The 25,503-nt window shown below is 45.4% G+C and overlaps 1 protein-coding gene across 1 annotated transcript in view; it reads left to right on the forward strand.

Moving 5' to 3' along the window:
* The first annotated feature begins 2,480 nt into the window (after window positions 1–2,480).
* The window catches only part of AP3B1 (adaptor related protein complex 3 subunit beta 1), a 468,642-nt gene continuing 445,619 nt past the window's right edge, over window positions 2,481–25,503 (forward strand). Inside the window, exon 1 of the mRNA XM_040340812.1 lies at window positions 2,481–2,779. Coding sequence (XP_040196746.1) covers window positions 2,622–2,779 — 158 coding nt within the window. The 5' untranslated portion in view covers window positions 2,481–2,621. The remainder of the gene's footprint in view (window positions 2,780–25,503) is intronic.

Raw genomic sequence — 25,503 nt, forward strand, 5'->3', positions numbered from 1 at the left:
TTAAGACCATTCAACTTTTAAAATGTGCATCTCTTTCAGCTAATGATGGGACTTCGTCAACTTTTTTCCTACTATTTATACTTTTTAAAATATTAAGCGTTTAGACACTTTTTTTTTACATTGAAGTCAATGAGAGCATGCTTCAAATCTTGAAAAAATCTCCTCTGCTACCAAAAGTTTCATCTCCTTCATACTTTCACCTACACCTACAGCTATATCTTTTCAGTTTGATATCTTTTACAGTTTTTGTGAAAAAGCAGTTTAAGTTTAGTGAGTTTTTCAGAAAATGTTATCGATTATACAGTGTTTCTATGGGGCTGGGTAAGGCCTGGTACACACGATAGGATTGATCCGCGGATACGGTCCGCCGGACCGTATCCGCGGATAAATCCTCTGAGGATTTTGATCCGATGGAGTGTACACACCATTGGATCAAAATCCGCGCCGAATTCCCATCGCGGTGACGTGTTGCGCCTTCGCCGATGATGACGCGGCGACGTGCGCGACGCTGTCATATAAGGATATCCACGCATGCGACGAATCATTACGACGCATGCGAGGGATGGGTTCGGACTGATCGATCCGGTGAGTCTGTACAGACCACCGGATCGATCCGCTGGAGCCGATTCCAGCAGATAGATTTGATAGCATGTCTACAAATTTTTATCTGCTGGAATTCGGAAATATCCGCGGATAAATATACGCTGGAACGTACACACCAGGGGATCTATCCGCTGAAATCGATCCGCTGAGATTTTTCAGCGGATGGATCCTCTCGTGTGTATGGGGGCTTAGAGTGGATGATGACATCATTAGAGCAGAACGCTTTAAAAAAAAATTATCTTTATAGAGGGGGAACAAATTGCTCTCAAGACCAAAAGGTCTACTTGTCATACACAATTTATACATCAAAACGTAGGTATTTGTGTCTGGTTTGAGGCAATATGCTCAGTTTTGTGATATGCATTTTACTTTTGGCTAGGTGAGCTTCCAAATGACAAGTGTTCCACATTTTCTTCCATTGACTATCATGTAAAAAATTCTTCAGATTTCCCAGTGAAATGCACAAAGAACCTCTTTTTTAAATCGCTGACATGCCCACATTTTTAAGTTTATCAACATAAATTTCATACCGATACGTTCACAAAGGCCGTGTGTCTCTAACGGTAAAGTTGCTGTTTTGATAGCATGTACTGTTGTGGATTTATTAAGGTTTGTTTGAAGGGTTCTCTCACTCATTAGGTGTGGGGATTAAAGGGGTTGTAAAGGTATTTTTTCCCTAAATAGCTTCCTTTACCTCAGTGCAGTCCTCCTTCACTTACCTGGTGTGGAGAAAACCTCTTGAGGGGGGAGGGGCGACCAGGCAAGTCAGGACACTCTCTACTTTGCAGATAGAGAAAGGAGCTGTGTGTTTTTAGGCATCCTGATCGCCCCCTTAAGAGGCTTTCTCCACACCAGGGAGAAAGCCTTGTATTACTGTGTGGAGTTACAGACAGAAGAACAGGAAGTGAGGATTTCTCAGAAGAAATAAGGACATTTAAAAGCAAAATGGAAGGATGAGGTAAGTGAAGGAGGACTGCACTAAGGTAAAGGAAGCTATTTAGGGAAAAATTGTTTTACCTTTACAACCCCTTTAATGATCAAAAAGAGGCTTTATAAGTACTGAAGGAACACTGCTTGTATGTCCTAAAGATAGTGTAGTGGTTATGGTGAATGGCTTTGGTGCGGGCTCAGCAATTCAGCTATTCAGCATTCCCATGCATTTTCTGCAGGAAATGCATTTTCTAGTTTGATATGAGATCTATTATTAGATTTGATATGAGATCTATGATTAGAAATGTATTAGATTGGATATGGGATCTAGTATTAGATTTGATATGAGATCTATTATTAGATTTTATATGAGATCTATGATTAGAAATGTATTAGATTGGATATGGGATCTAGTATTAGATTTGATATGAGATCTATTATTAGATTTTATATGAGATCTATGATTAGAAATGTATTAGATTGGATATGGGATCTAGTATTAGATTTGATATGGGATCTATTATTAGATTTTATATGAGATCTATGATTAGAAATGTATTAGATTGGATATGGGATCTAGTATTAGATTTGATATGAGATCTATGATTAGAAATGTATTAGATTTGATGAGATCTGTTGTTAGGGTAATGATGAGAATCGTACAGCTCAGGGAAGATTGTTCACAATGAATCTTCGAAGGAGTTGGCTCATCGCCACGTGTAATGTCAACATAAGCACACCACGCACTGACCTCATTATGAAATATTTTATTAGAGTTTATGAAACTTTCACTATAACGTCGCAGTCTCACAGACTCCTCCCCCTGACTGAAACTCCGCTAAAGTTGACAAGCACCTGGGCACGTGACGCCCCCTTACACACGGGACGTCACGCCCTTGGAGCGTTCTCAGCGTGCGATTGGCTGTGTGGCGGCAAAGCCGGAATTGGGAGTCAGGCGCAGCCCCGCCCTCCTCCTGTGCGCCGTGTCAGCGCTCAGCCTCCCATCACGTGACCTCTCCCTCTGCTTCCGTAGTAGACACAGTGCTATTCCCGGTCCCCGTTATCGGAGAAGTCACCGGCACCCCACCATGTCCACTTCCAGCACCAGCCTCACCTACAATGACTACAACTCCGGGGGAGGAGGAGGAGGCGGGGGGGATTCGGCGGAGCTGGGACAGGAGGCCACACCGGGAGGCAGCGGCTCCACACCGGCCGGCTTCGGGCTCTTCAGCGTTGACCTGAAAAAGTAAGAGGGGGAGGGGCACACTCTTCACTTACCACACTGCTGAAGACTTCTCTGCAAACTTCCCCCTGTGCAGCCTGTTGCTGTGTCTCCACATTGTGTGTTTTCTGGGGGGGGGGGGGGGGGTGAGAGAGATCCATGATAAAGGGGAACTCCACCTTTGACTCTTCAATCCTAACCATGTCCCTCAACCCCCCCCCCTTTTTTTTAATCGCACACGGATGGTGGTGTGTGTCGGCATTAACCACTTCATCCTCGGAAGAATTTACCCCCTATCTGACTGGGCCATTTTTTGCGATACGGCACTGTATCGCTTTAACTGACAATTGCATGTGTGACGTTGTGCCCAAATGACACCCCCCCCCACAAATAGAGCCTTCTTTTGGTGGTATTTGATAACCTCTGTGGTTTTTATTTTTTGCGCTACAAACAAAAGACCGACCGTTTTGTAAACAATTTTGGGACGTTACCTTTTGCTATAACATCGCAAAATCAGTTTAGTACGATATGTATTCTTCTACATAATTTTGGTTAAAAAAAAAAATCACAAAAAGCATATATGTCGTACAACAGGATAACAGCCGCTGTGTGCCCGTGGGGGTGCACATTGCAGCGATCAGAGGCTCTTTATATAATGCCGATTTTTGCGGCCGATATTTTGGGCCGATTTTTTTATTTTTTGATAGGCGCGGGTGGTGCTGCGTTGTGGAGGGGGATGGGTGGTGCTAGGCGCGGGTAGTGCTGCGTTGTGGGGAGGGATGGGTGGTGCTGCGTTGTGGAGAGGGATGGGTGGTGCTGCGTTGTGGGTGGTGCTGCGTCGTGGGGGGGGGATGGGTGGTGCTGCGTCGTGGGGGGGGGGATGGGTGGTGCTGCGTCGTGGGGGGGGGGGTGGGTGGTGCTGCGTCGTGGGGGGGGGGGGATGGGTGGTGCTGCGTCGTGGGGGGGGGGGGGGGATGGGTGGTGCTGCGTCGTGGGGGGGGGGGGGGATGGGTGGTGCTGCGTCGTGGGGGGGGGATGGGTGGTGCTGCGTCGTGGGGGGGGGGGATGGGTGGTGCTGCGTCGTGGGTGGGGGGGATGGGTGGTGCTGCGTCGTGGGTGGGGGGGGATGGGTGGTGCTGCGTTGTGGGGGGGGATGGTGCCTCAGCCCGGTTTCACTTTAAAAAGACATACAATTAAGTCTGCAGGGGGGGGGGGTGTACAGTCCAGTACAGTAGCACTTACCCTCCATACATGCTGGTATCTATCTGCATGCACCTGATAGGCTAGGTGCATGCTGATGAGATGACCAGCCAATCATTGAACAAGTATAGTACAAGCAGCCAGCAGGCTCCACCTCAGCAGGAAAGGAAGACAGAGCTAGTGCTGTCCAGTGTCCACGATCTCCTGCTGGGGGGAGTTACCATGTCAGGTGGCAGATGCTTGTAAAGGGCCAATGATGGTTTCTCTGCCACCTGACTTGCAGTACTGACCAGTGCTCTTGAAGCAATATATTCTTGAATCCTCCACCCGCACGGCCACTATAGAGAAGCTAAGGAGAGATTTCACTGGCATTCATCGTACCGCCCCGCCCCGCCCCCTCCCGCGGCGTGCTGTATTAGAGGAAAAATCATTGGCCCTTTACAAGTATCTAATACAGCATGCCGAGGGAGGGGGCGGGGCGGTACGATGAATGCCAGTGAAATCTCTCCTTAGCTTCTCTATAGTGGCCGTGCGGGTGTAGTATGAATCAAGAATACATTGCTACAAGAGCACTGGTCAGTACTGAAAGTCACGTGGCAGATGTTTGTAAAGGGCCAATGATTGTTTATCCAATACAGCACGCCGAGGGAGGGGGCGGAGCGGGGACGGGGCGGTACTATGCAATGGCAGTAAAATCTTTCCTTGCTATTGGAGCGAGGTGGCCGTGCGGGTGGAGGATTCAGGGACACACGCTGCTGCAGGGCAGGCGGCCATGCCAGCCGTTTATTGTGATTGCCGCGAATCGGCCGATTTTTTTATTTTTTTTCACAATAATCGGCCGATGCCGATTTCATAAAAACGGCCAAATATCGGCCGATATATCGGCCGACCGATATATCGGTCCACCTCTAATCATAATGCTGATGCGGCCCACGATGAAATTGAGTTTTACACCCCTGCTCTAATGGAATTGGCATTTGTAGAGTGGGCTTAAAGTGGAGTTCCAGGCTATTTTTCGTTTATTAAAAGTCAGCCGCTACAAAAAGTGTAGCTGCTGTTTTTTAACAAAACCGCCACTCGCCTGTCCAGCGATGCGACCGCACAGAGGCCCGCTCCTCTCCTTGACGCGTCTATTGGAACTGTGGGCACCCAGCCATAACAGCTTATGGCTTTACAGCCGAGCACGCACATTCGGAGTGGATAGGCGATCTTCTGGGACCTGTCGCGTGTCCCAGGAGATCACTGGGTTCACAAGGGAGGGGCCGCCTAGGGGGAAAGTTGGAGTCGCCTAGGTGACCCTGTTGGTGGAAGTGGGACAAAAAAAATCACATGCCAAATGTGGCATGTAAGGGGGCGAGGAGTACTTAAAGCGGAAGTTCCACTTTTGGGTGGAACTCCACTTTTATGTGCCTTAACGCTCATCAAACGCTTCCAAACTGCCCATAGGGTGTTTGAGGAGCATTTTTAACTCATCATTAATGCTTGTAAAATGCCAGTCTAATGCCCATACTGACGCTGTCGGAGTGTGAATAAGCTCTAAAAGCAGTAGTAAACTGCATAAAGAAAAAAAAACATTTTGGCCCTGGGCAGTTTAACCCCTTCCCACAATGTAGCCGAGCCGTCAATGTTGTCTTCCTGTAAGCCCGCTGCCCCGCACCGTGCTCTGTGATCGCTAAGTCCTTTGGGGTAAAGGCCCAATCAGGGTGGATTTGATTTAAATCAAGTCATTTTAAATCACAATTGGAATCACTAGTAAAAAGTCCTGAGTTAAATCAACTCGATTTAAATCATAATTTTTAAAGATCAACTGTCATCTCTGTCCCCTAGCAGCTCCTCCTCTGACCTGCTGTGGATTCACCGACAGTTTCATTCACTTTAATGGGACGGCTGGTGATGCGGCAGTGACACAACAAGGTGAGGGACGTGGCAGCAGCAGGTGAGTGGATGCCCACTAACAGGCGCTGCCACGATGTATCTGAAATGACAGGTACTTGTTAAATGTAAGGACTTATTCTTGTTGGTACTGTACCTGTTGCCGAGAATGTGTTTCCAGCACGACTGCATCGCGCTGATTCTCGGCGACAGGGTGCCTTCATCTCGCACTCGCTAGAATAGACAAAGCACATTCCAGCGAGCGCGTCATAGAAGCGTCGGGAATCCGACTTGGATTCCCGCCAATTCTAGCTGTGGCATTTGGTATGAATCCTGAGAGGGAACTTCACGCCAAATTTGAAATAAAACACCGGCATAGGTTCCCCCCCCCCCCCCCAGTAGCATACCAGGCCCTTAAGTCCCTCTCAGGATTCATACCAAATGCCGCAGCTAGAATTGGCGGGAATCCAAGTCGGATTCCCGTCGCTTCTATGACGGCTTTGTCTCCATCGCGGGCTCCCGCTTTGTCTCCAGCGCTGACTCCCGTGATGGGGCTCGTAGGTGGTCAATCTCGCCGACAAAGGGAGCGAGATTGACACAATATCGCGGTCACCCACTGTAGTTATAATCATTAATATTTGCAAACAAAATGAAGGTTTCCCGTTTAGAAGAATAAGCTGTCGGTTTAGTAAAACGGCGATATCGGAATTGATTCAATCATACAGTTTGTTGTGTACATAGATTTGCAAAACAATGGGATAAAGGAATATTTCTGAACTTTCTTTTATCTCATGATTACTGTGAGATTGTGTGAATGCATCAATGCAGTGCATGCTATCTCGGCTTGGATTCGTTGCATGAGTTTACCAAAAATAAAAATTTTGCAGCACATACAGCCTCAGCACATAACTAAGCTCCATTTCATGCTGAATAAACTAAATTATTAATGTATCTTAAAAAGAGAACAAATTTAAGATAGATTTTTACTCCAAAAGGCATTACCCACCAGTGCAGCCTATCAATGCCCATCAGTAAAGGTGAAAAAAATGACCTGTTTGCAAAATTTTATTTCAAACTATAAAAATATTCAGTGCTTTTTTTTTTTTTTTTTTTTTTTTTTTATTTATATAGTCGGGAGGACCTCACTAATGGCTGCAACACTGACCTGTATATTCTGGTGGGGGAAATCCCCTGCTTTCAAAATACAATAGAACGGGCACCTGCATCAACATTTTATGTGATAATGCAGGGATCTGTTATCCTTTTTTTTTTTTTTTTTTTTTTTTTTTTTCTTCAACCTTCAATTTGTATACCCAAAAATGGAACTTCCGCTTTTCGAAATCCCCCCCAGTATCACTTTTGGCACTTTTCAGGGCGAAGGGGGGGGGGGGTCAGATACCTGTCTAAGCCAGGTATTTGCTTCCACTGAACAGATGGAAACACAGTCTACACTGTTTTTTTTCTTCTGTTCTTTACCTGAGATCCCCATCAGCGCTTGATTGAACCAGCTCCAGCCATAGAGTCCTATTGGGAGACTATAAAACCCTGTGCTTGGTCTGACCGCCAGTTTGTGGTCTTGGTATCCGGTAAGGAGACTACATCTCTCTCACTCTGGTGTTCGCTTGGTGGAAGGAGGTTTAATTCCTGTCATTACATCACCCATTTAAAGCGGTGGTTCACCCTGCAGAACAACCTTTTAGCATAAAATTAGGCATAGTAGCGTGAAGGAATGGGCGTTCCTTTCAAGAGGGAGGGTGATTGACGGCCGGCTCTGGCACGTCACGCTCCCCGAAGACAGCCGGAGTAGGTCTCGGCTCTTCACGGCGCCTGCGCACAGACTATGCGCAGGCGCCGTGAAGAGCCAAGCATATTTCGGCTATTTCCGGAGAAGCGTGACGCGCCAGAGCCGGCCGTCAATCACCTTCCGTCTGGATTGGAACGCCCATTCCCCGTGGGCAGTCGGAATCTTCTATGTACGATTACACAGTGAGTACGGGGATAAAAAAATGAAGACGGGCATACTGTAGCTCACGCTACTATGCCTAATTTTATGCTAGAAGAAAAAACTTATTTTTTTTTTTTATAGGGTGAACCCCCGCTTTAAGAAGATTTTTGGATTCATTTCCTATTCTTATCACACGTGGGACTGTTTTAAGCACATTTTATACTTTTTTTTGTACCTATGTTACACTCTGGATTTTTATTCATTTTTATTATTCAGAAAGTGTTAGTCACTTATTATGTTTTTGATAACCATTTATTTATATTAATCACGTTAAGTTTGTGGTTTTCTAATTGATTTCACTTCATATATTTTATTCAATATTTCCCTATTTTTGGTATCATTACCAAACTCTCACATAATTATTTTTGCGCCGTACCTCATTTTTTAACGCATTTCTTGAAATTGTATCTCCATTTTTTTTTTTGGTACTGGCAGCATTTACACTTTCTTGTTTAGCGCAGTGTCTTCTCCCATTTTTCCCATATACATATGATAATAGAAAACAAACGCTCCTGGACATGAGTCGATTGTCAAGCAGTCAATATTCCATAGAGATGACACTGGCCTTGCTGCCCTTCATGGATGGGGGTATCCTGGTAGCAAACAAAAAGAAAACAAGGGTGCACCAGCCTAGTGTATTACCATTTGGATAAATTTGATTTAATTAAAATAAAGTATAAAACCTACTCACAATTGTAGTAGAAAGGTTTACAGTAAGACAGTAATTTCAAAAGTGGCTGCAACATGTAGAACCCAAACTGCACTCTGAATGGTCATGGAAGATGTGATGAGGGTCACTGCCGCCTGACGCGTTTCAAAGGGCAAGGCTTCTTCATCAGAGCCCAGCAAAAGAACAGTCAGTACCTACACATACAGCAGTAACGTATTACACATAATCAACAAGAACAATGGCAACCCACTCTTTATTGCAGATAAAAGCAACATTCTGCCCCCCATCCAGGTAAAACCATATATACTCTAGGAAGACAGTCGGTCATAGACCAGATCCAATGGGGCCAGACCGGGAACACCTAGCCATGGTGCCCACAGTTTATCAAATTTACCTCTTTTACCCCTATGTTGATAGATCAGTTTTTCTAGATAGTGTCACCCATTTGGGCAAGCCATTTGGGCAATGTTGGGGGGTTCCGTGGATTTCCAGTGCCACAGGATTACCTACCTAGCTTGAAAGAGAGCCCTCGCCACCGCCTGCCTGTGGGTGTCCTCCAGTGGGAGTGCATCTAATATGCCCAGCAAACAATACTTAGGATCGACAGGAATTTTTGTCTGAAAGACCCTATCAAGGGTATCCAGGACTTGTGACCAGTATAGGTGGAGCTTTGGACACCTCCAAAAGAGATGAATCAAATCTCCATGATCCCTGCTGCACCTAGTACATTCTGCACCTGACCCCACCCCATGCGAGCCAACCTTGCTGGGGTGTAATGAGCCCACAAGAGAATATATAGCTGTGACACACGCTGGGCCACATTCAGGGAACACGGGGACAGCCTGCATTACCTCCTTCCACTGCTCCTCCTCAAAAGTGCCAACGTCCTGTTCCCACTGCGACACCACCTTAAGAGGAGAGTCCGCGTGGAAAATGCTGAGGAGCATGGCATAGCTACAGGAGATAAAGCCTTTTATATGTAGTGATCTCAAGCATATAATTAAAAATGGAGGCGGGATCTAGGGACCATTGGTCCCCATTTCCCTGAGCCCTGACCGCATGCTGAAGTTGCATGTAATAAAAGTGCATTGTAGCCGGGAGCCTGAAGGCCTCCTTAAGCTCAGCAAAAGGCCTCAACCTGCCCTCTCGAAAAACATAAGTCAAATGAGATATGCCAAATTGTAGCCACCTGGTGCCATATGGTATTTTTGCCAGTTCCGGGAAGTGGTTGTTATCCCATATGGAGCTATATTTAGTGAATCCCAGAACCCCCTGCATCGCCCTCACTTTGTTCCAATTTTTTTGCATCAGTGCATAAGTAGGGAACAACCTGTTGGATTTGGTAAAGTGCAGGGCCTCCAGACCATCCACCACCCCTGATCCTGTTGTAAATCTAAGTAGTGCGGGAGTGGAGTCTAACAAGTTTACGTGTTGCTCTCGCGGGGGGTGTGCCACCCTCGCTATATGCTGCAACTGTGCAGCCAGATAGTAAATCCAAGGGTTAGGCAACGCCAGCCCTCCAGCATCTTTTGGGCGCTGCAGCTGTTCCAGTTTGATTCTGGCCGACTTTGACTGCCAAAGGAGTGACCGTAAAATCGAGTTTATGATTCGAATTTTCAGAGGGATGACCATTGGGGTGTTGTGAAGTATATACAGTAATTGCGACATCATGATCATCTTAAGAAGGTTCACACGGCCCGCAAGGGATAGCTTAGGCCTACTCCATAATTTAACCTTGTCTTGACAGCGTTTTAGCATAGGGGTCAGGTTGAGTCCAAAATATTCTAATGGTCGGGAGGGCATCTGTATGCCCAAATATCTAAAAGAGCCTGATAGTGGAATGTCCTGCATGGTCAGCACCGATGGATCGGGCGTCGCATCCAACAGCATAAGGATTTAGTCAAATTTATGACCAACCCAGAGTATGTTCCAAACTCCCTTATCGCCCTCATAGCCTCCCGAGGAGAAGTGGCCATATCGCCAAGAAACAGCATCGTATCATTGGCATACAACATTATGAATAAAGGGGTAGTGCTGCGCTATGAATGGGGAATGGGGTAACGTGCTATTGAAGTGCTAAATGAAGTTCCCCATATCTGAGTCCCTGAATAGATGGGTTAGAGCGGATCATATGGTACATACATAGTTCCAAGCTGGGTCAGTGTAACTATGTGAAAATCTACCATATTTAGAATGCTCAGGAATGCATGTGTAGCTTGTGCTGAGTTCTCTATCCCCACAGCTCATGAGTAGGCAGCTTCTGTACCTGGATCGTGCTGTCTGAGTGCTAGATTTTTTTTAATCTTTGTTCCTCAAAGGAAAAGCCAACACCAGTCATGAGTTTCATAAGATTTTGGTTAATGTAAAATCATTATAATGTATAAACATTTGCCCCGGCTTATGTTGTTCATGATATGACTAGCACTAATGTTTACCATAAAAAGCTGGCGCCAGTATTTTGTCAAGCCTTAAGCAGCCACTCAACATCAAAAGCCTTTAATTTTATTGCAACATACTTCAGGGTTAATCAATGCACATATTGTACTTCCATTGCTGAGCTGGAATAGTGCGCAGACCTTTGGAAATTGGTAACAGCTACTTATAGTACTAAACGTATGTACTTATGGTATGTTAGCGTGCCTGATTGGTGTATAAGAATCGTATGAATTCTCATAAAATCGAATTACCGTAATTAACTTTAATAGAATAGTTCTTGTAGAAATGAAAACTACATTTTTGTTGCACTCCAAACTGAACAAGAGCACAGCAGTGTGACAAAAAATGTTTTCTTCCTAAAGGTTTGTACACAAAGGCTCAATATGAGGTGGCAACGTCTGGTTCAATAGAAACATGCCGGAATTCAGTCTGAGTGTACGGCAGACCTTTTTTGGTCATGGCCCTTTGACAGAAGCCGGCCTTAACCAAATTCCCCCCCCCCCCCCTTCCAGTGTCACATTTGGCACTTTTCAGGGGGAGGGGGGAGTAGATACCTGTCTGATACAGGTATTTGCTCCCACTTCCCCAGGCTCCGTGGCGATCTATGCCATATCCGATCAGCACTGGCAGCCTAAAACTTGCCCAGATATGTAATTTTTTGCTTTCCTGACTTTTTCCCAAAGATACAAATTGGGTTTTGGGTATCCTCTTGAGTGAAAGTTTGGTGAGATATTCCCAAAGGGTTAATAACGTCTAAGGGCTCTTTCACACGGATGTGTCTGTGTAGGGACTCTGCTTTGCTCAGCAGGGATCGCTCCGTTGATCCGCGCTGAGCAGGCAGATAACGGCACACTGTGCAGGGATGGACATGTCGGAGCTCCGCTCTCCCCTATGGGGGATCAGATGAAAACAAACCGCCTGTCCGTTTTTATCCGATCCATCGACCTGAACAGTCCGGCTGTGTGAAAGGGGCCCAAGGGGATGCTGAACCTGCAACTTTCCTCATTGGAACGCTGCAAGTGCATTAATAATGAAAAGGTCGCTTCCATTCACATTCACTTTGCACGTTAACATAATCAAACAAACTGCTTTTTCTTTAGAGCAGAAGCAGGTAGAAGTCTCCAGCAAAGTTTGTTAAAATGATTGTAATGTACATAGATCACCTGGTGTGTGTTTTTTTTTTTTGTATGTTTTTTACACAATGAAACATAGGCACACAACTCTATTAATTACGAGTGTAAAGGTGTCTACCGATATGATTTTCAAGACTGTTTAATTTCTTTTTATATCAAGAAAAGCCAGAAATCAAGACGCTTCACTGTTTTGTCCTTGATTTCTGTGGGAACCTATAATCTGTAGAGAATTTTTTCAGGCTTGTAATAGGTGATTTTTACATTTCCTTTATAAAAAACTAAGAACACCAAAATGTAGTGTTGGTTGGGGAGATTAAAGGCTAATTAGCCATAAAATCTTCCTATCTGATGAGATTGTATAATACTTTTTATTCTCTTGATTTTCACTTAACAAGACACTCTTATCCACCCGCTTAACAAAGGGAGCTACTTACCTCTTCAGGTGGGAATATACAGTAAGCAGTGGCTGAATAATGTATAATGAAAATTGGGATAATTTAATTTCCTTTTTTTATTACATATTTGTTTTTTGTTTTTTTGCCATTTAGCTTGGTAATCTGTAGACGTGTAAACGCTTATGAAATGCTACAGTGATACCTGTGTTCTGTTAGCATGTTTTCCACTGTGGATGGATGTGTTGGTTGCATAAATCAAATCGGGCAACACTTTACTGCTTTGTACTGGCTTTTAAGCTTGATGATGTTACATAGTAATTGGTCAAACATATTAATGTAGTACCTGCAAATACTGTACATGGATCAGCCAAAAAAAAAGAAGCAAACTCTGCAAGATTATGGCACTGTGCACGTTTTGTTGTAGTTTTTATTTTGCTCTTTGAGATGATTGGTTTGTTCATTGGTACATAAAATGGCTTAACTGACTGACCAAGAAACAGCAGTCCTTTGTGTGTGTGGGGGGGGGAGTATGTGAATTGGAATGCACATGACAGCATGTGATATTAAGTTAATTACACAGGGAGCACCTAACGCTAGCAATGCAGACAGTCACTCTTTATTACATCATAGTCTCTTACCCAGTGTTGCTTCCCAAAGATACATTCACATTTCTCAGATGCAGTAAAAGCACTTTATTTTTGCCCCAAAAAAACAAAAACAAAAACAAAAATATTTATTTGTATTTCTTTTTAGTTTGTATGCATGATAACATCTTTATTGTACTTTATACAAAGTGGTGGAAAACCTTTTAAGGCAGGGAGTCCAAACTTTTTTTTAATAGGGGGGCAGATTTGATGAAGTGAATATGCGTGAGGGCCGACCATTTTGCCTGACATTCTTTGAACTATTAAGATTCGGTCTAAGTGTGTTTTGTCCGAAAATGTACCTTTAAAAATAAAGTGTGTTTGTCTGAGCACTAATACACTGCCCAACAAGAATTAGTTGCCTTTGTGGCTGTGCATTGTGAAGAGATCAGCTTGGGTGTGTTATTTGGATGCACCATATTTATCGGAGTATAACATGCACCTTCACGTTAAAAGGGAAGTTTCAGAGGAAAAAAATAATTTTAAATGAAGAACTGTAAAGCAAATAAGGGTCAGTGCCCATCTGCAGCATTGCCATTGCCACGAATGTAGCCTTGCCATTGCCACATAGTTAGTCAGGTTGAAACAAGACACCAGTCCATCCACAAAAAAAAAAATAAACAAAATAAACACAGTACAATCCCATACACCCAACTCCATACCCACAGTTGATCCAGAGAAAGGCAAAAAAAAAAACAGCAGAGCATGATCCAATTTGCTATTATCAGTTTGGTTGCTCTTCTCTGCACTTTCTCCAGTTCCCAGATATCCTTTTTGAGAACTGGTGCCCAAAATTGTAATGCATATTCCAGATGAGGTCTTAATGATTTGTACAGGGGCAAAATTCTCCCTCTCCCTCATACAAGAAAGGACTTTGCTTGCTTTGGAAACCCCAGCTTGGCATTGCATGCTATTATTGAGCTTATGATCCACTAAAACCCACAGATCCTTCTCCACTACAGATCCCCCAGTTGTACTCCCCCTAGTATGTATGATGCATGCATATTCTTAGCCCCCAAGTGCATAACTTTTTACATTTATAAACATTAAACCTCATCTGCCACATGGTAGCCCTATTAGACAGAGCATTGAGGTCGGCTTGTAAATTGTAAAGACATTATTCAACTGCATAGCTTGGTGTCATCTGCAAAGACAGAAATGTTACATTTGATCTCGGACCCAATATCATTTATGAAGATATTAAAAAGTAAGGGTCCCAGCACTGATAACCTTTGACCATTCAGAGTAAGAATCATTAACCACGACTCTCTAAATTCTGTCTTTCAGCCAGTTTTCTATCCATTTACAAACTGATATATCCAATCCTGTAGACCTTACCTTACACATGAGCCGTGTGTGCGGAACTGTATCGAACGCTTTTGCAAAATCCAAATATATCACGTCCACAGGCTCTGTCCAAGGTTTTACTTACCTCTTCATAAAAGGAAATCGGGTTTGTCTGACAACTTCTGTATTTCATGAATCCATGCTGTCTGTTGTAGAACTGCACGATTCTGGCAAAAATGAGAATCACGATTCTTTTGCTTAAAATAAAGATCACGATTCTCTAAAACGTCTCTCAGGCTATTAAAGGGGGGCATGTGAGGAGTGGACTTAAAATACCGGCAACCACTATCCATTATAATATATTATGAATTTTACCACCACTTGTGTTCCTGGTTTCTTCCCTTGGATGACAGGAGCAGCTCTGCAGTGCATGCTGGGGCTTGTAGTCCCAGCCCAGGATCCCATGGTGTTAATGGAGGTGCAGAGCAGCTACTCAGGACTCCGGGCTGTAATGGACATTCAAAGCAGTTCTCTATCACAGGCTATAGTGAAGCTGCACGGCATGCTGGAACTTGTAATTCCAGCCAAACCACTCGGGACTCCAGGCTGCAATAGAAATGCAAAGCATGCTGGGACTTGTAGTTCTAGCCAAGCCACCCAATAACCTAGGCTACAATGAAAGTGCAAAGCATTCAAGCTGGTGCTTGTAGTTCTATCACAGGCTGCAATAGAGGAGCAAGGCATGCTGGAGCTTCTAGTCCTATCTCAGGCTGCTAGAGAGGTGCTTGCTAGGACCTGTAGTCCCCCAGTGTAAACACATGCAGGAGGTCTCCCTGTGCCATTGGCAACACACAGGTGTGTATGTCCCCGTCACAGATAATACGAGCCACCCTCCAGCCCAGTGTCCGGAAGATAGGAGCCGCTGTGGGGAGGCTCGACCCTGTCCCTACTCTATGCACACCACACACATAGTGCACCCTCCCCACCCCCACTGATAAGAAGCGGGAACTCCGCTCAATACCCACCTGTTGATTTCAGGGGGAATCCAAAAGCAGTGGGCGTGACGTAGCCCGTGTCAGCAGGAAGAGAGCTGTAGTCCCGAGCGGAAGGGGAGCGCCTCAGCCTGAAACTACAACTCCCAAGGTGCACTGCGCTCCCCAGCTCCTTATACATTACATTTTACGTTCAGACACAGAAGAATCGCGGGTCATCCCGTGGGAAGATCGCGGGCGGGGAGAATCGAGATCGCGATTCTCTCCGCGATTAATCGTGCAGCTCTGGTCTGTTGCTTAAATAGTTTTTTTTCCAGCAAGAACTCATCCATGTGGTCTTTTATTATACGTTCCAGTATCTTCCCAACTATAGAAGTTAAACTAACTATAGTTACTTGGTAAAGACTTTGTTCCCTTTTTAAATATGGGCACCACATTGGCCCTGCGCCAATCCAGTGGTACTATCCCTGTCATTAATGAGTCCCTAAATATCAGATACAATGGCTTTGAAATTACAGAGCTCAATTCTTTTAGGATCCGTGGGTGGATGCCATCTGGTCCAGGTGCTTTATCCGCTTTTATTCTGTCTAAATATTTCTAGACCATATCACTTTTGAGCCATTGTGGATTTGGGGCTGTGTCACTCCCACCCCCATTTTGGACATGAGCTCCCCCATGCTCCAATGTATACACAGAGCTGAAGAAAGCGTTTAATAAATCAGCCTTCCCTTTGTCCCCAGTCACCCACTCTAGATTATTTTGTAAACATGTTCAGACTTGACCTTTTTACTATTATATTTGAAGATTTTTTTGGGGGTTTGTCCTATTATCTTTTGCAATCTGTCGTTCGTTTTGAATTTTTGCATCCTTGATTTCCGTTTTACATGTCCTGTTATATTCTTTGTAACATTTAAACGACACTAGTGTTCCTTCATTGTTATTTTTTAAAAGCTATTTTCTTAAATTTTTGTACCTTTTTTAACTTTGACTGTGAGCCACATAGGTTTTATCTTTAGCCTTTTAAACTTATTGCCCATGGGAATATACTTTGTAGTGAGTTCATAAACGGTCTTTTTGAAGAATTCCCATTTCTGTTTTGTGTTAATCAGTGCCAATATTCCCTCCCAGTCTAAGTCCTGGAGAGCAGCCCTCATCCTTGCTCTCTTGAAATTTAGTGTTTTTAACTTTCCTGTATGTATTTCTTGCTCACAGCTAACATCAAATGAAATCATGTTATGATCACTGCTACCCAGGTGTTCCTTTATCTGAACATTAGTAATAAGCTCTGCATGGTTTGAGATTACCAGGTCCAACAGAGCATCATTCCTAGTTGGGGCCTCAATAAACTGCACCATAAAATTGTCCGGCAATAGGTTTTTAAATTGTTGCCCTTTAACTGTCCCAGCAGTGCTATTACTCCAGTCAATTTCTGGGTAATTAAAATCCCCCATTATTATCACCATCCCAGCCCTTGCAGCCCTTTCCATCTGTGCAAGGAGCCCAGTCTCCACTTCCTCATTTACATTGGGTGGTCTACAACAAACTCCATTGATCAACTTTGAACTACGCACATCTGTATGCAGTTCAACCCATAATGCTTCAGCTTCATCACACTCTCCATCAACCAGGTCCTCTTTCACGCTTGCTTTGAGGTCACGTCTCACATACCCCTCCACCTTTCCTTTTTACCCTGTCTTTCCGAAAGAGAGCATAGCCAGGAATATAAATAGCCCAGTCATGTGAGGATTGAAGCCAAATTTCAGCAATACCGATTACATCATAGCTCTCCTCATGCACCAGAGCTTCGAACTCGCCTGTTTTGCTTGGCAGAATTCTGGCATTGGTGAACAAACACTTTACTGCATTAATATATTTTGGCCAGTCACATACTATCCTCTTGGGTGTTCGGAGATTGCAACTAGGACCTGCTACTCTACTTACCATGGGTTTATGTGCTTTGGTTACCCTACCTCTAATGCCCCTAATACTACCCTCTTGAATATGTTCCACACTGACTGTCTCTATCTTGGACCCTCCCCCCCGTCGCCTAGTTTAAAAACCCCTTTAACTTTTTGGCCATCCTTATTCCCAGCTGATCTGCACCCTCCTCATTTAGGTGCAGTCCGTCCCTTCTATAGTACTGGTTATCGACTGAGAAGTCGGCCCAGTCCTCCAGGAACCCAAACCCCTCTTTACTACACCAGCTCTTCAGCCACTTGTTTACTTTCCCTAATCTCCCTCTGCCTTTCTGGTGTGGCTCGATGTACCGGTAGTATTCCTGAGAATACTACCTTGGAGGTCCTTCTCCTCAATTTAGCTCCCAAGTCCCTAAAATCGTTCTTTAGGACACTCCATCTGCCTCTGACTTTGTCATTGGTGCCAACGTGCACCATGACAGCTGGGTCTTCCCCAGCCCCTCCCAGTAATCTGTCCACCAGACCCATGATGTGCCGAACCCGAGCGCCCGGTAGACAACATACAGTTCGGCGCTTCAGGTCTTTGTTACAGATTGCCCTCTCTGCCCTTCTAAGAATTGAGTCCCCTACCACCAGAATCTGCCTTTCCTTTCCCTTCCTCCCCACTCTCACTGGAGAAGTTCTTCCCCTGGCAGCTAGGAGAGTCCCTCAGCTCCAGCAGTGCCAGTCCCTGACTGGTTTTACCAATGTCACTCAATGGAGCATACTTATTGGGATGCTCCAGCCCTGGATCGGCCTCCCTGGCCCTTGCCCCTCTACCCTTCATGACTGTCACCCATCTACTATTTTCTAGTGCCTGCACCTCTGTCTCCACCCACCTCTGTGCTGGCCCCAGCCATCACCTGCTGGGTACATTTCCGGCTCTCCTTTAGTGTGGAGGGTCTTCCCAGTGCCGACAGCTGCTTCCCCAGATTCAGAACCTGGGCTTCCAGGGAAACAATGTGCCTACATTTTGCACAGCAGTAATCTCCCTCGATCATCTGATCAAGGAACGCATACATGCCACAAGATGTACACCGAGTCGCATCGCCACACCCACTGGGCATCATTCATATTAATTTTATGAGGATTAGAGATTATACCCTGTCCAAATGTCTTAACTAGCTTCCTGACACTACTACTCAACAAGACAATACATAGGTACTCAACAAGACAATACACAGGTACCAGCAGACCTGCGTGCACTCGCAGACCAGCAGACCTGCGTGCACTCGCAGACCAACAGACCTGCGTGCACTCGCAGACCAACAGACCTGCGTGCACTCGCAGACCAACAGACCTGCGTGCACTCGCAGACCAACAGACCTGCGTGCACTCGCAGACCAACAGACCTGCGTGCACTCGCAGACCAACAGACCTGCGTGCACTCGCAGACCAACAGACCTGCGTGCACTCGCAGACCAACAGACCTGCGTGCACTCGCAGACCAACAGACCTGCGTGCACTCGCAGACCAACAGACCTGCGTGCACTCGCAGACCAACAGACCTGCGTGCACTCGCAGACCAACAGACCTGCGTGCACTCGCAGACCAACAGACCTGCGTGCACTCGCAGACCAACAGACCTGCGTGCACTCGCAGACCAACAGACCTGCGTGCACTCGCAGACCAACAGACCTGCGTGCACTCGCAGACCAACAGACCTGCGTGCACTCGCAGACCAACAGACCTGCGTGCACTCGCAGACCAACAGACCTGCGTGCACTCCGAATGTAGCCTTGTCATGAAAACATCTTGCCCGGGGGTTACTTCCGGGTATCGTGGCTCTGTCGCTGTGATTGTCCAGAGCTGCGATGACTTTAATATAGGCTTACATGTAGGTTAAAGTGGTTGTAAAGTGTTTACAACCACTTTAAGCAAAAACAATGTTTTACCTATGCAGGGCAAAACAACTAGATTGCTTAATCGCCTGCCCTCTCCAGCTGAAAATAGTTAACCTCCCTTTGCTCCCCTACTGCCCAGATTGAAAAGAGAAGGCCGTATTTATGCTCCACGTTGGGTTGGTTAATACCATGTGACTAGAGGTCGACCGATATATCGGCCGGCCGATATATCGGGCCGATATTCAGTCATTTTGGAGAAATCGGCATCGGCCGATTATTATCCAAATGTGGCCGATATTTAGCAGATCTGCATCAGCAGAGTGTGGAGAAGGAAGGAGGAACATGGGGTTCCCCCTCCCTTCTCCACACTGTCTGCAGAGCAGTGCCGTGTGTGTGAAGGAGAATGGAGCTGTCGGACTGATGTCGGGGTGGGCGGGACTCAGCTGTCCAACACCAGCCAATGGGATGAGATCATTGGCTGGATAGCTGCTGGGTCCCGCCCACCTCCAACATCACGATGAATCTGAGCTTCTCTCTCTCTGCTCTCACAGTTTCACAGCACATAATGTAGCTGAATGTGTGAAACTCTCTCTTCATACAGTTTCACAACTGCTGCAGAGAGAAAGAGGAGCTCAGATTCGTTGAGATGTTGAAGGTGGGCGGGACCCGGGGTGGGCGGGACTCAGCAGCTAACCAGCCAATGATCTCATCCCATTGGCTGGTGGACAGCTGAGCCCCGCCCAACCCGGGTCCCGCCCACCTTCAACATCGCAATGAATCTGAGCTCCTCTTTCTCTCTGCAGCAGTTGTGAAACTGTATAGAGTTTCACACATTATCCGCTACATTATGTGCTGTGAAACCTGCCAGTGCCATCTGCTAATGCCAACCAGCCAGTGCCACCTGCCAATGCCATCCAGTGCCACCTGCCAATGCCATGCCAACTAGTGCCACCTGCCAATGCCAACTAGTGCCACCTGCCAATGCCAACTAGTGCCACCTGTCAATGCCATCCAGTGCCACCTGTCAATGCCATCCAGTGCCACCTGTCAATGCCATCCAGTGCCACCTGTCAATGCCATCCAGTGCCACCTGCCAGTGGCAACGCCATCCAGTGCCACCTGCCAATACCATCCAGTGCCACCTGCTAATGCCATCCAGTGCCACCTGCCAGTGCCATCTGCGAGTGCCATCCAGTGCCATCTGCGAGTGCCATCCAGTGCCACCTGCTAGTGCCAACTAGTGCCACCTGCCAAGGCCATCCAGTGCCACCTGCCAATTAGTGCCACCTGCCAGTGCCAACCAGTGCCATCTGCCAGTGTTAACTATTGCCAATTAGTGCCACCTGCCAGTACAATCCAGTGCCACCTGCCAGTGCCAGTTAGTGCCACCTGCCAGTGCCAGTTAGTGCCACCTGCCAGTGCCAGTTAGTGCCACCTGCCAGTGCCAGTTAGTGCCACCTGCCAGTGCCAATTAGTGCCACCTGCCACTGCCAACCAGTGCCACCTGCCAGTGCCATTCAGTGCCACCTGCCAATCAGTGCCATCTGCTTTTGCCAATTGGTTCCATCCAGTGCAATCTGCCAGTGCCAATTAGCGCCACCTGCCAAAAAATAAAAAATCGGCCTAAAATATCGGCCGCAAAAATCGGCATCATATATCGGCCATCGGCCGCCCCAAATTCTAAATATCGGCATCGGTATCGGCCAGAGAAAAACCCATATCGGTCGACCTCTACATGTGACTAAGGACTTTCTCCATCCCTTCATGACAGCACTCAGGTTTTGCATATGGCCACATATCTAGTGCTGCTTTGCAAAACGAAGGGGGGAAACTGACATGTTCCCCCTATATCATATTACTTGAGTTGGCAAATTGAACAGCTAAAAGCAAAGGGGAAATGGTTATAAACAGCAGATGGGCAATTCAGTAATTGAATCTGTAAGTCACAGTAATTTTTTCTAGAAATCGCTGCACTCATCCCTACTGGCTTCAATACCTTTTTTAAAGAGGAATTTCAGGTATAGATATTTGATATGCAGTTACATTGGACCAATATAACTATCATACCTGGCCAATGCCCCTGGAATTTGTAAATCACTAAAGCAAACGCTGCTTGTCCAGTTATCTCCACTTGCTCCCTTTTTCTTGTGCTGTGTTGTCTGCTCCTCACTGGTACCATCCAGAGAATGTTTGGCATTCATCTCTACATTGAATGAAGTGGAGAGAATGACATCGCTACCCTGCCTCTCTACCTCATCCAATGAAAAAATTAGTTCCGAAAACGTTATGCATTCTCTGAATGGCGCCCATGCCAGGCAGCCCACCTTATGTTTTGAGAATGTATCAGGACAGCTTTCATGGGGTCAGCCAGGTATGGTATATACATAGTTACATTGATCAATGTAACTATGTATAAAATATCAATAGTGGGAATTCAGTTTTAAATCATAGGTCTGGAAAAAGCATGTTGTAAATACATGTTATTGATACCTGAGAAGTACCGGTAATACATTTTTCAGACCAAAGCATCGGCACAATGGAAGCAACCAAACATTCAAACCTACAAAGAGGTAAGCAATGGCAACCTACGTAATTGTCTTGTGACAGGTCTACGGTAATGTTTAAAGTGTCTAAGGTCAACATGTAAAATCATACTGTGTGTGGGTGTGTATTATATTTTCCACATTGAATTTTAATTATTTTTATCCTATGCTTAAATCTTGAATTTTATAAACTTTGTGAAGAATCCCAAACATTTACTTCCTTGAATTCTGTGACACTTATTCACAATAACCTGTAAATAGACACCGCTGTCACGCATTTCACAGAGCCTGCCCTCTAAACCAAAGAGGTGTTGGGAAGAAGAGTTTCAGGAGGCAGAGTCAGAGAAATCTCTGCTTGCAGGCAGTAAGGTACCATGGGATATATAGTCCTTAGAAATTGAGGGTAAGACCCCTTTCACACTGGGGCGGGGGGGGGGGGGGGAGACGTTGGGGGGTAAAGCGCTGATAGTTTTAGCGTCGCTTTACGACTGTTAAAGCGGTCCTATTCGAGAGCTAGCAGGGTAGTTTTAACCCCCGCTAGCAGCTGAGAAAAGGGTTAATAGCTCCCGAAAAGCGCAGCTGCCGAAGAGCTGTGCAGGCACTTTGGCAGTGGTGCCTATTCATTTGAATGGCAGGGGCAGTGGAGAAACACCACCCCAAAGATGCTGCTTGTAGGACTTTTTTCCTGTCCTGCAAGCGCACCGCTCCAGTGTGAAAGCACTCGGGCTCTCACACTGGGGCTGCAGAAGAGGCAGTTTAGAGGCGGTTTTCAGGTGCTATTTTTGGAGGAAAAAACGCCTCCAGTGTGAAAGGGGTCTAAACCAAAGGAATTGGCAGAGTAGAAGCTGCAAAACATGTAGGAAATCCAGGTGGTAGTTGAACATGTCAGTGGATAGGTAGCACTCTCAATATGAAATTGGATGTTTCAAGTGAGCTAATATTGTGTTACCCAAATGATCTATTATTTGTATTTAATTCAGTGCTGATGTAGCATGAAAGTGTATGCTGTGACTGTAGATTTCCTCCTTTTAATCTTTTTATTGCACTATGGAAACAACTTCTGCTTTTCTTTAACCACTTGCCACTTACCGCCGCCCGCCGTGTCACACAGGTGCCGATGCGCGTGCCTAGCGGCCACGATGTCCGCCAGGCACCCGCGATCGGTAATTCATAGAGCCAGGGACGTGGATCTCTGTGTGTAAACACAGAGATCCACGTCCTGTTAGGGAGAGGAGACCAATGGTGTGTCCCTTGTACATAGGGACAACCATCGGTCACCTCCCCTAGTCAGTCCCCCTCCCCCACATTAAGAATCAACTAGCAGGGAACATATTTAACCCCTTGATCGCCCCCTAGTGTTAACCCCTTCCCTGCCAGTCACATTTATACAGTAATCGGTGCATTTTTATAGCATTGTTCGCTGTATAAATGTGAGTGGTTCCAAAAATGTGTCAAGTATCCGATGTGTCCACCGTAATATTGCAGATCGCTGCTATTACTAGTAAAAAATAAATAAATAAAAAAAAGTAATAATTCTATCCCCTATTTTATAGGCGTTATAACGTTTGCGCAAACCAATTACTATACGCTTATTGCGTGTTTTTTTTTTTTTTTTTTTTATATATGATGTAAGATTGGGGGATCATACTCCAACGGTAGATGCGTTTTTCAGTGAGACGCCAATCCGGAGCTGAGTTTTGAGGGCCTGGTAGCCCACTTTTATTTAAAAGAAAAGTTCAAAGTTCACAAGAAACAAAAGCAGCCCTCGCAGGGGGTTTCATCATTTCTGTATCTTGCAAAGAAAATCAACAGTCGCACACAGCGACTTATCTGCACACAGCATTTGATTCGCACGCAGCGACTTGTCCTCTTGACACACACGGCTTCTAATTCGCACACAGCGTCTAGCTTACATCTTTCTGCTCCAACAGTCATCACCTCTGTCTTCTCTCACAGAGCTTTTGGGAGTCACCTGACTCCTTAGCACAGACCTCCTGTCTGTGGGGTGTGGCCCTGAATGCTGTTTAGATCAGCCTTCAAAAGCCCAAACCACAGCTGGCCAATTAACTTGTGTTTGTCTCTCCCAAAATATGGCAAAAACCCGCCATCATTCAGGTAAGACAGACCCAAACCACCACAATATGTGTGTGTGTGTATATGTATATATGTGTGTATATATATGTGTATATATATATATATATATATATATATATATATATATATATATATATATATATATATATATATATATATATATATATATATATATATATATATATATATATATATATATATATATATATATATATATATATATATATTCCAAAAATATGTAGAAGAATACGTATCAGACTAAACTGAGAAAAAAAACATCTATTTATTTTTTTTTTTTTTTTTTTTATGGGATATTTATTATAGCAAAAAGTAAAAAATATTGTATTTTTTTTTTCAAAATTGTCGCTCTATTTTTGTTTATAGCGCAAAAAATAAAATCTGCACAGGTGATCAAATACCACCAAAAAAAAGCTCTATTTGTGGGGGAAAAAAAGGACGTCAATTTTGTTTAACCCCCCCTGACGGTAAACCCGAGCGCGACTCGGGGGCTGGTTTTTTATGTTACTATCGGTTAGTCCGAGTCGCGCTCGGGGTGAATGTGCAGAGAGCGCAGCGGTGTTCCTTACCTTGTCCAGGCGATCCAGCGATGATCTATCATTGCTGTGATCGCCGCCGAGACACACACCGCGCCGTCCATCGGTCATCTGACTTCCTGGTTCCGTTCCCTGCACCGCAATGGTGCATGGGAATGGAACTGGGAGGGAAATTCAAATGTTGCACCAACACAAACACATAAAAAGGTGGTGATACAATGTAATCTGAGAGGATTACACTGTATCACTTTGAAAACTGACACAGTGCCCTTTCATTGCCCCTTGCCATTGTCATTGCTGACATATAAAAACCTTATAAACCATATAAAAAATGGCATCAAAAAAGCGCTGTCCTCCAAATGCGCTTTTGGACCAGCTGAGCGACAGCGATAGCGGCAGCGACACGGAGTTGCTCGCAGATCAGAGCGACAGTGAATCATATGGAGATTTATCATCTGGATCTGACACTGACACTGATATAGAAAGGGACGCCGCAGATGATCCCGCACCTGACCTGAGTGATGTGCGCACTTGGTGCCCTATAGATAGCGATGCGGACCAGACAGCGCCCCCGAGGTTCCGATTTACTGGATCTCCTGGGATGAAGGTAGATGTGGAGGCCGACAACCCTATGGCGTATTTGAAACTCTTTTTATCATAGGAGGTCATTTTACAAATTGTGACGGAGACCAATCGCTACCACGATCAGCAATCTGCTACGCTGCGTGGCAGATTTTCCAGGTCCAGAAAATGGGAACCGGTCACCGAGGAGGACATTTGGAATTTTTTGGGACTCATCATCCTTCAGGGGGTGGTGGGCAAACCGCTCCAGAAGTGGTACTGGACCACCAATAAGATGCTGGCCACTCCGTTTTTTGGCACTGTGATGTCCGAGTATCGCTTTTCACTAATAATGAAAAACCTGCACTTCGCCAACAACGAAGAATTTGACGAGGCCACACATCCTGCGCCAAAGCTGAAAAAAATCTGGGAGGTGTGCCAGATGATTGTTGCCAACTTTCAGCGGACCTATGTGCCAGAAAGGGACGTAAGTGTGGACGAAAGTCTGATGGCCTACAAGGGACGCCTGAGTTGGATCCAATTTATTGCGTCCAAAAGAGCGC

Source organism: Rana temporaria, chromosome 1 (genome assembly GCF_905171775.1).
Source record: "Rana temporaria chromosome 1, aRanTem1.1, whole genome shotgun sequence".
Classification (NCBI taxonomy): Eukaryota; Metazoa; Chordata; class Amphibia; order Anura; family Ranidae; genus Rana; species Rana temporaria.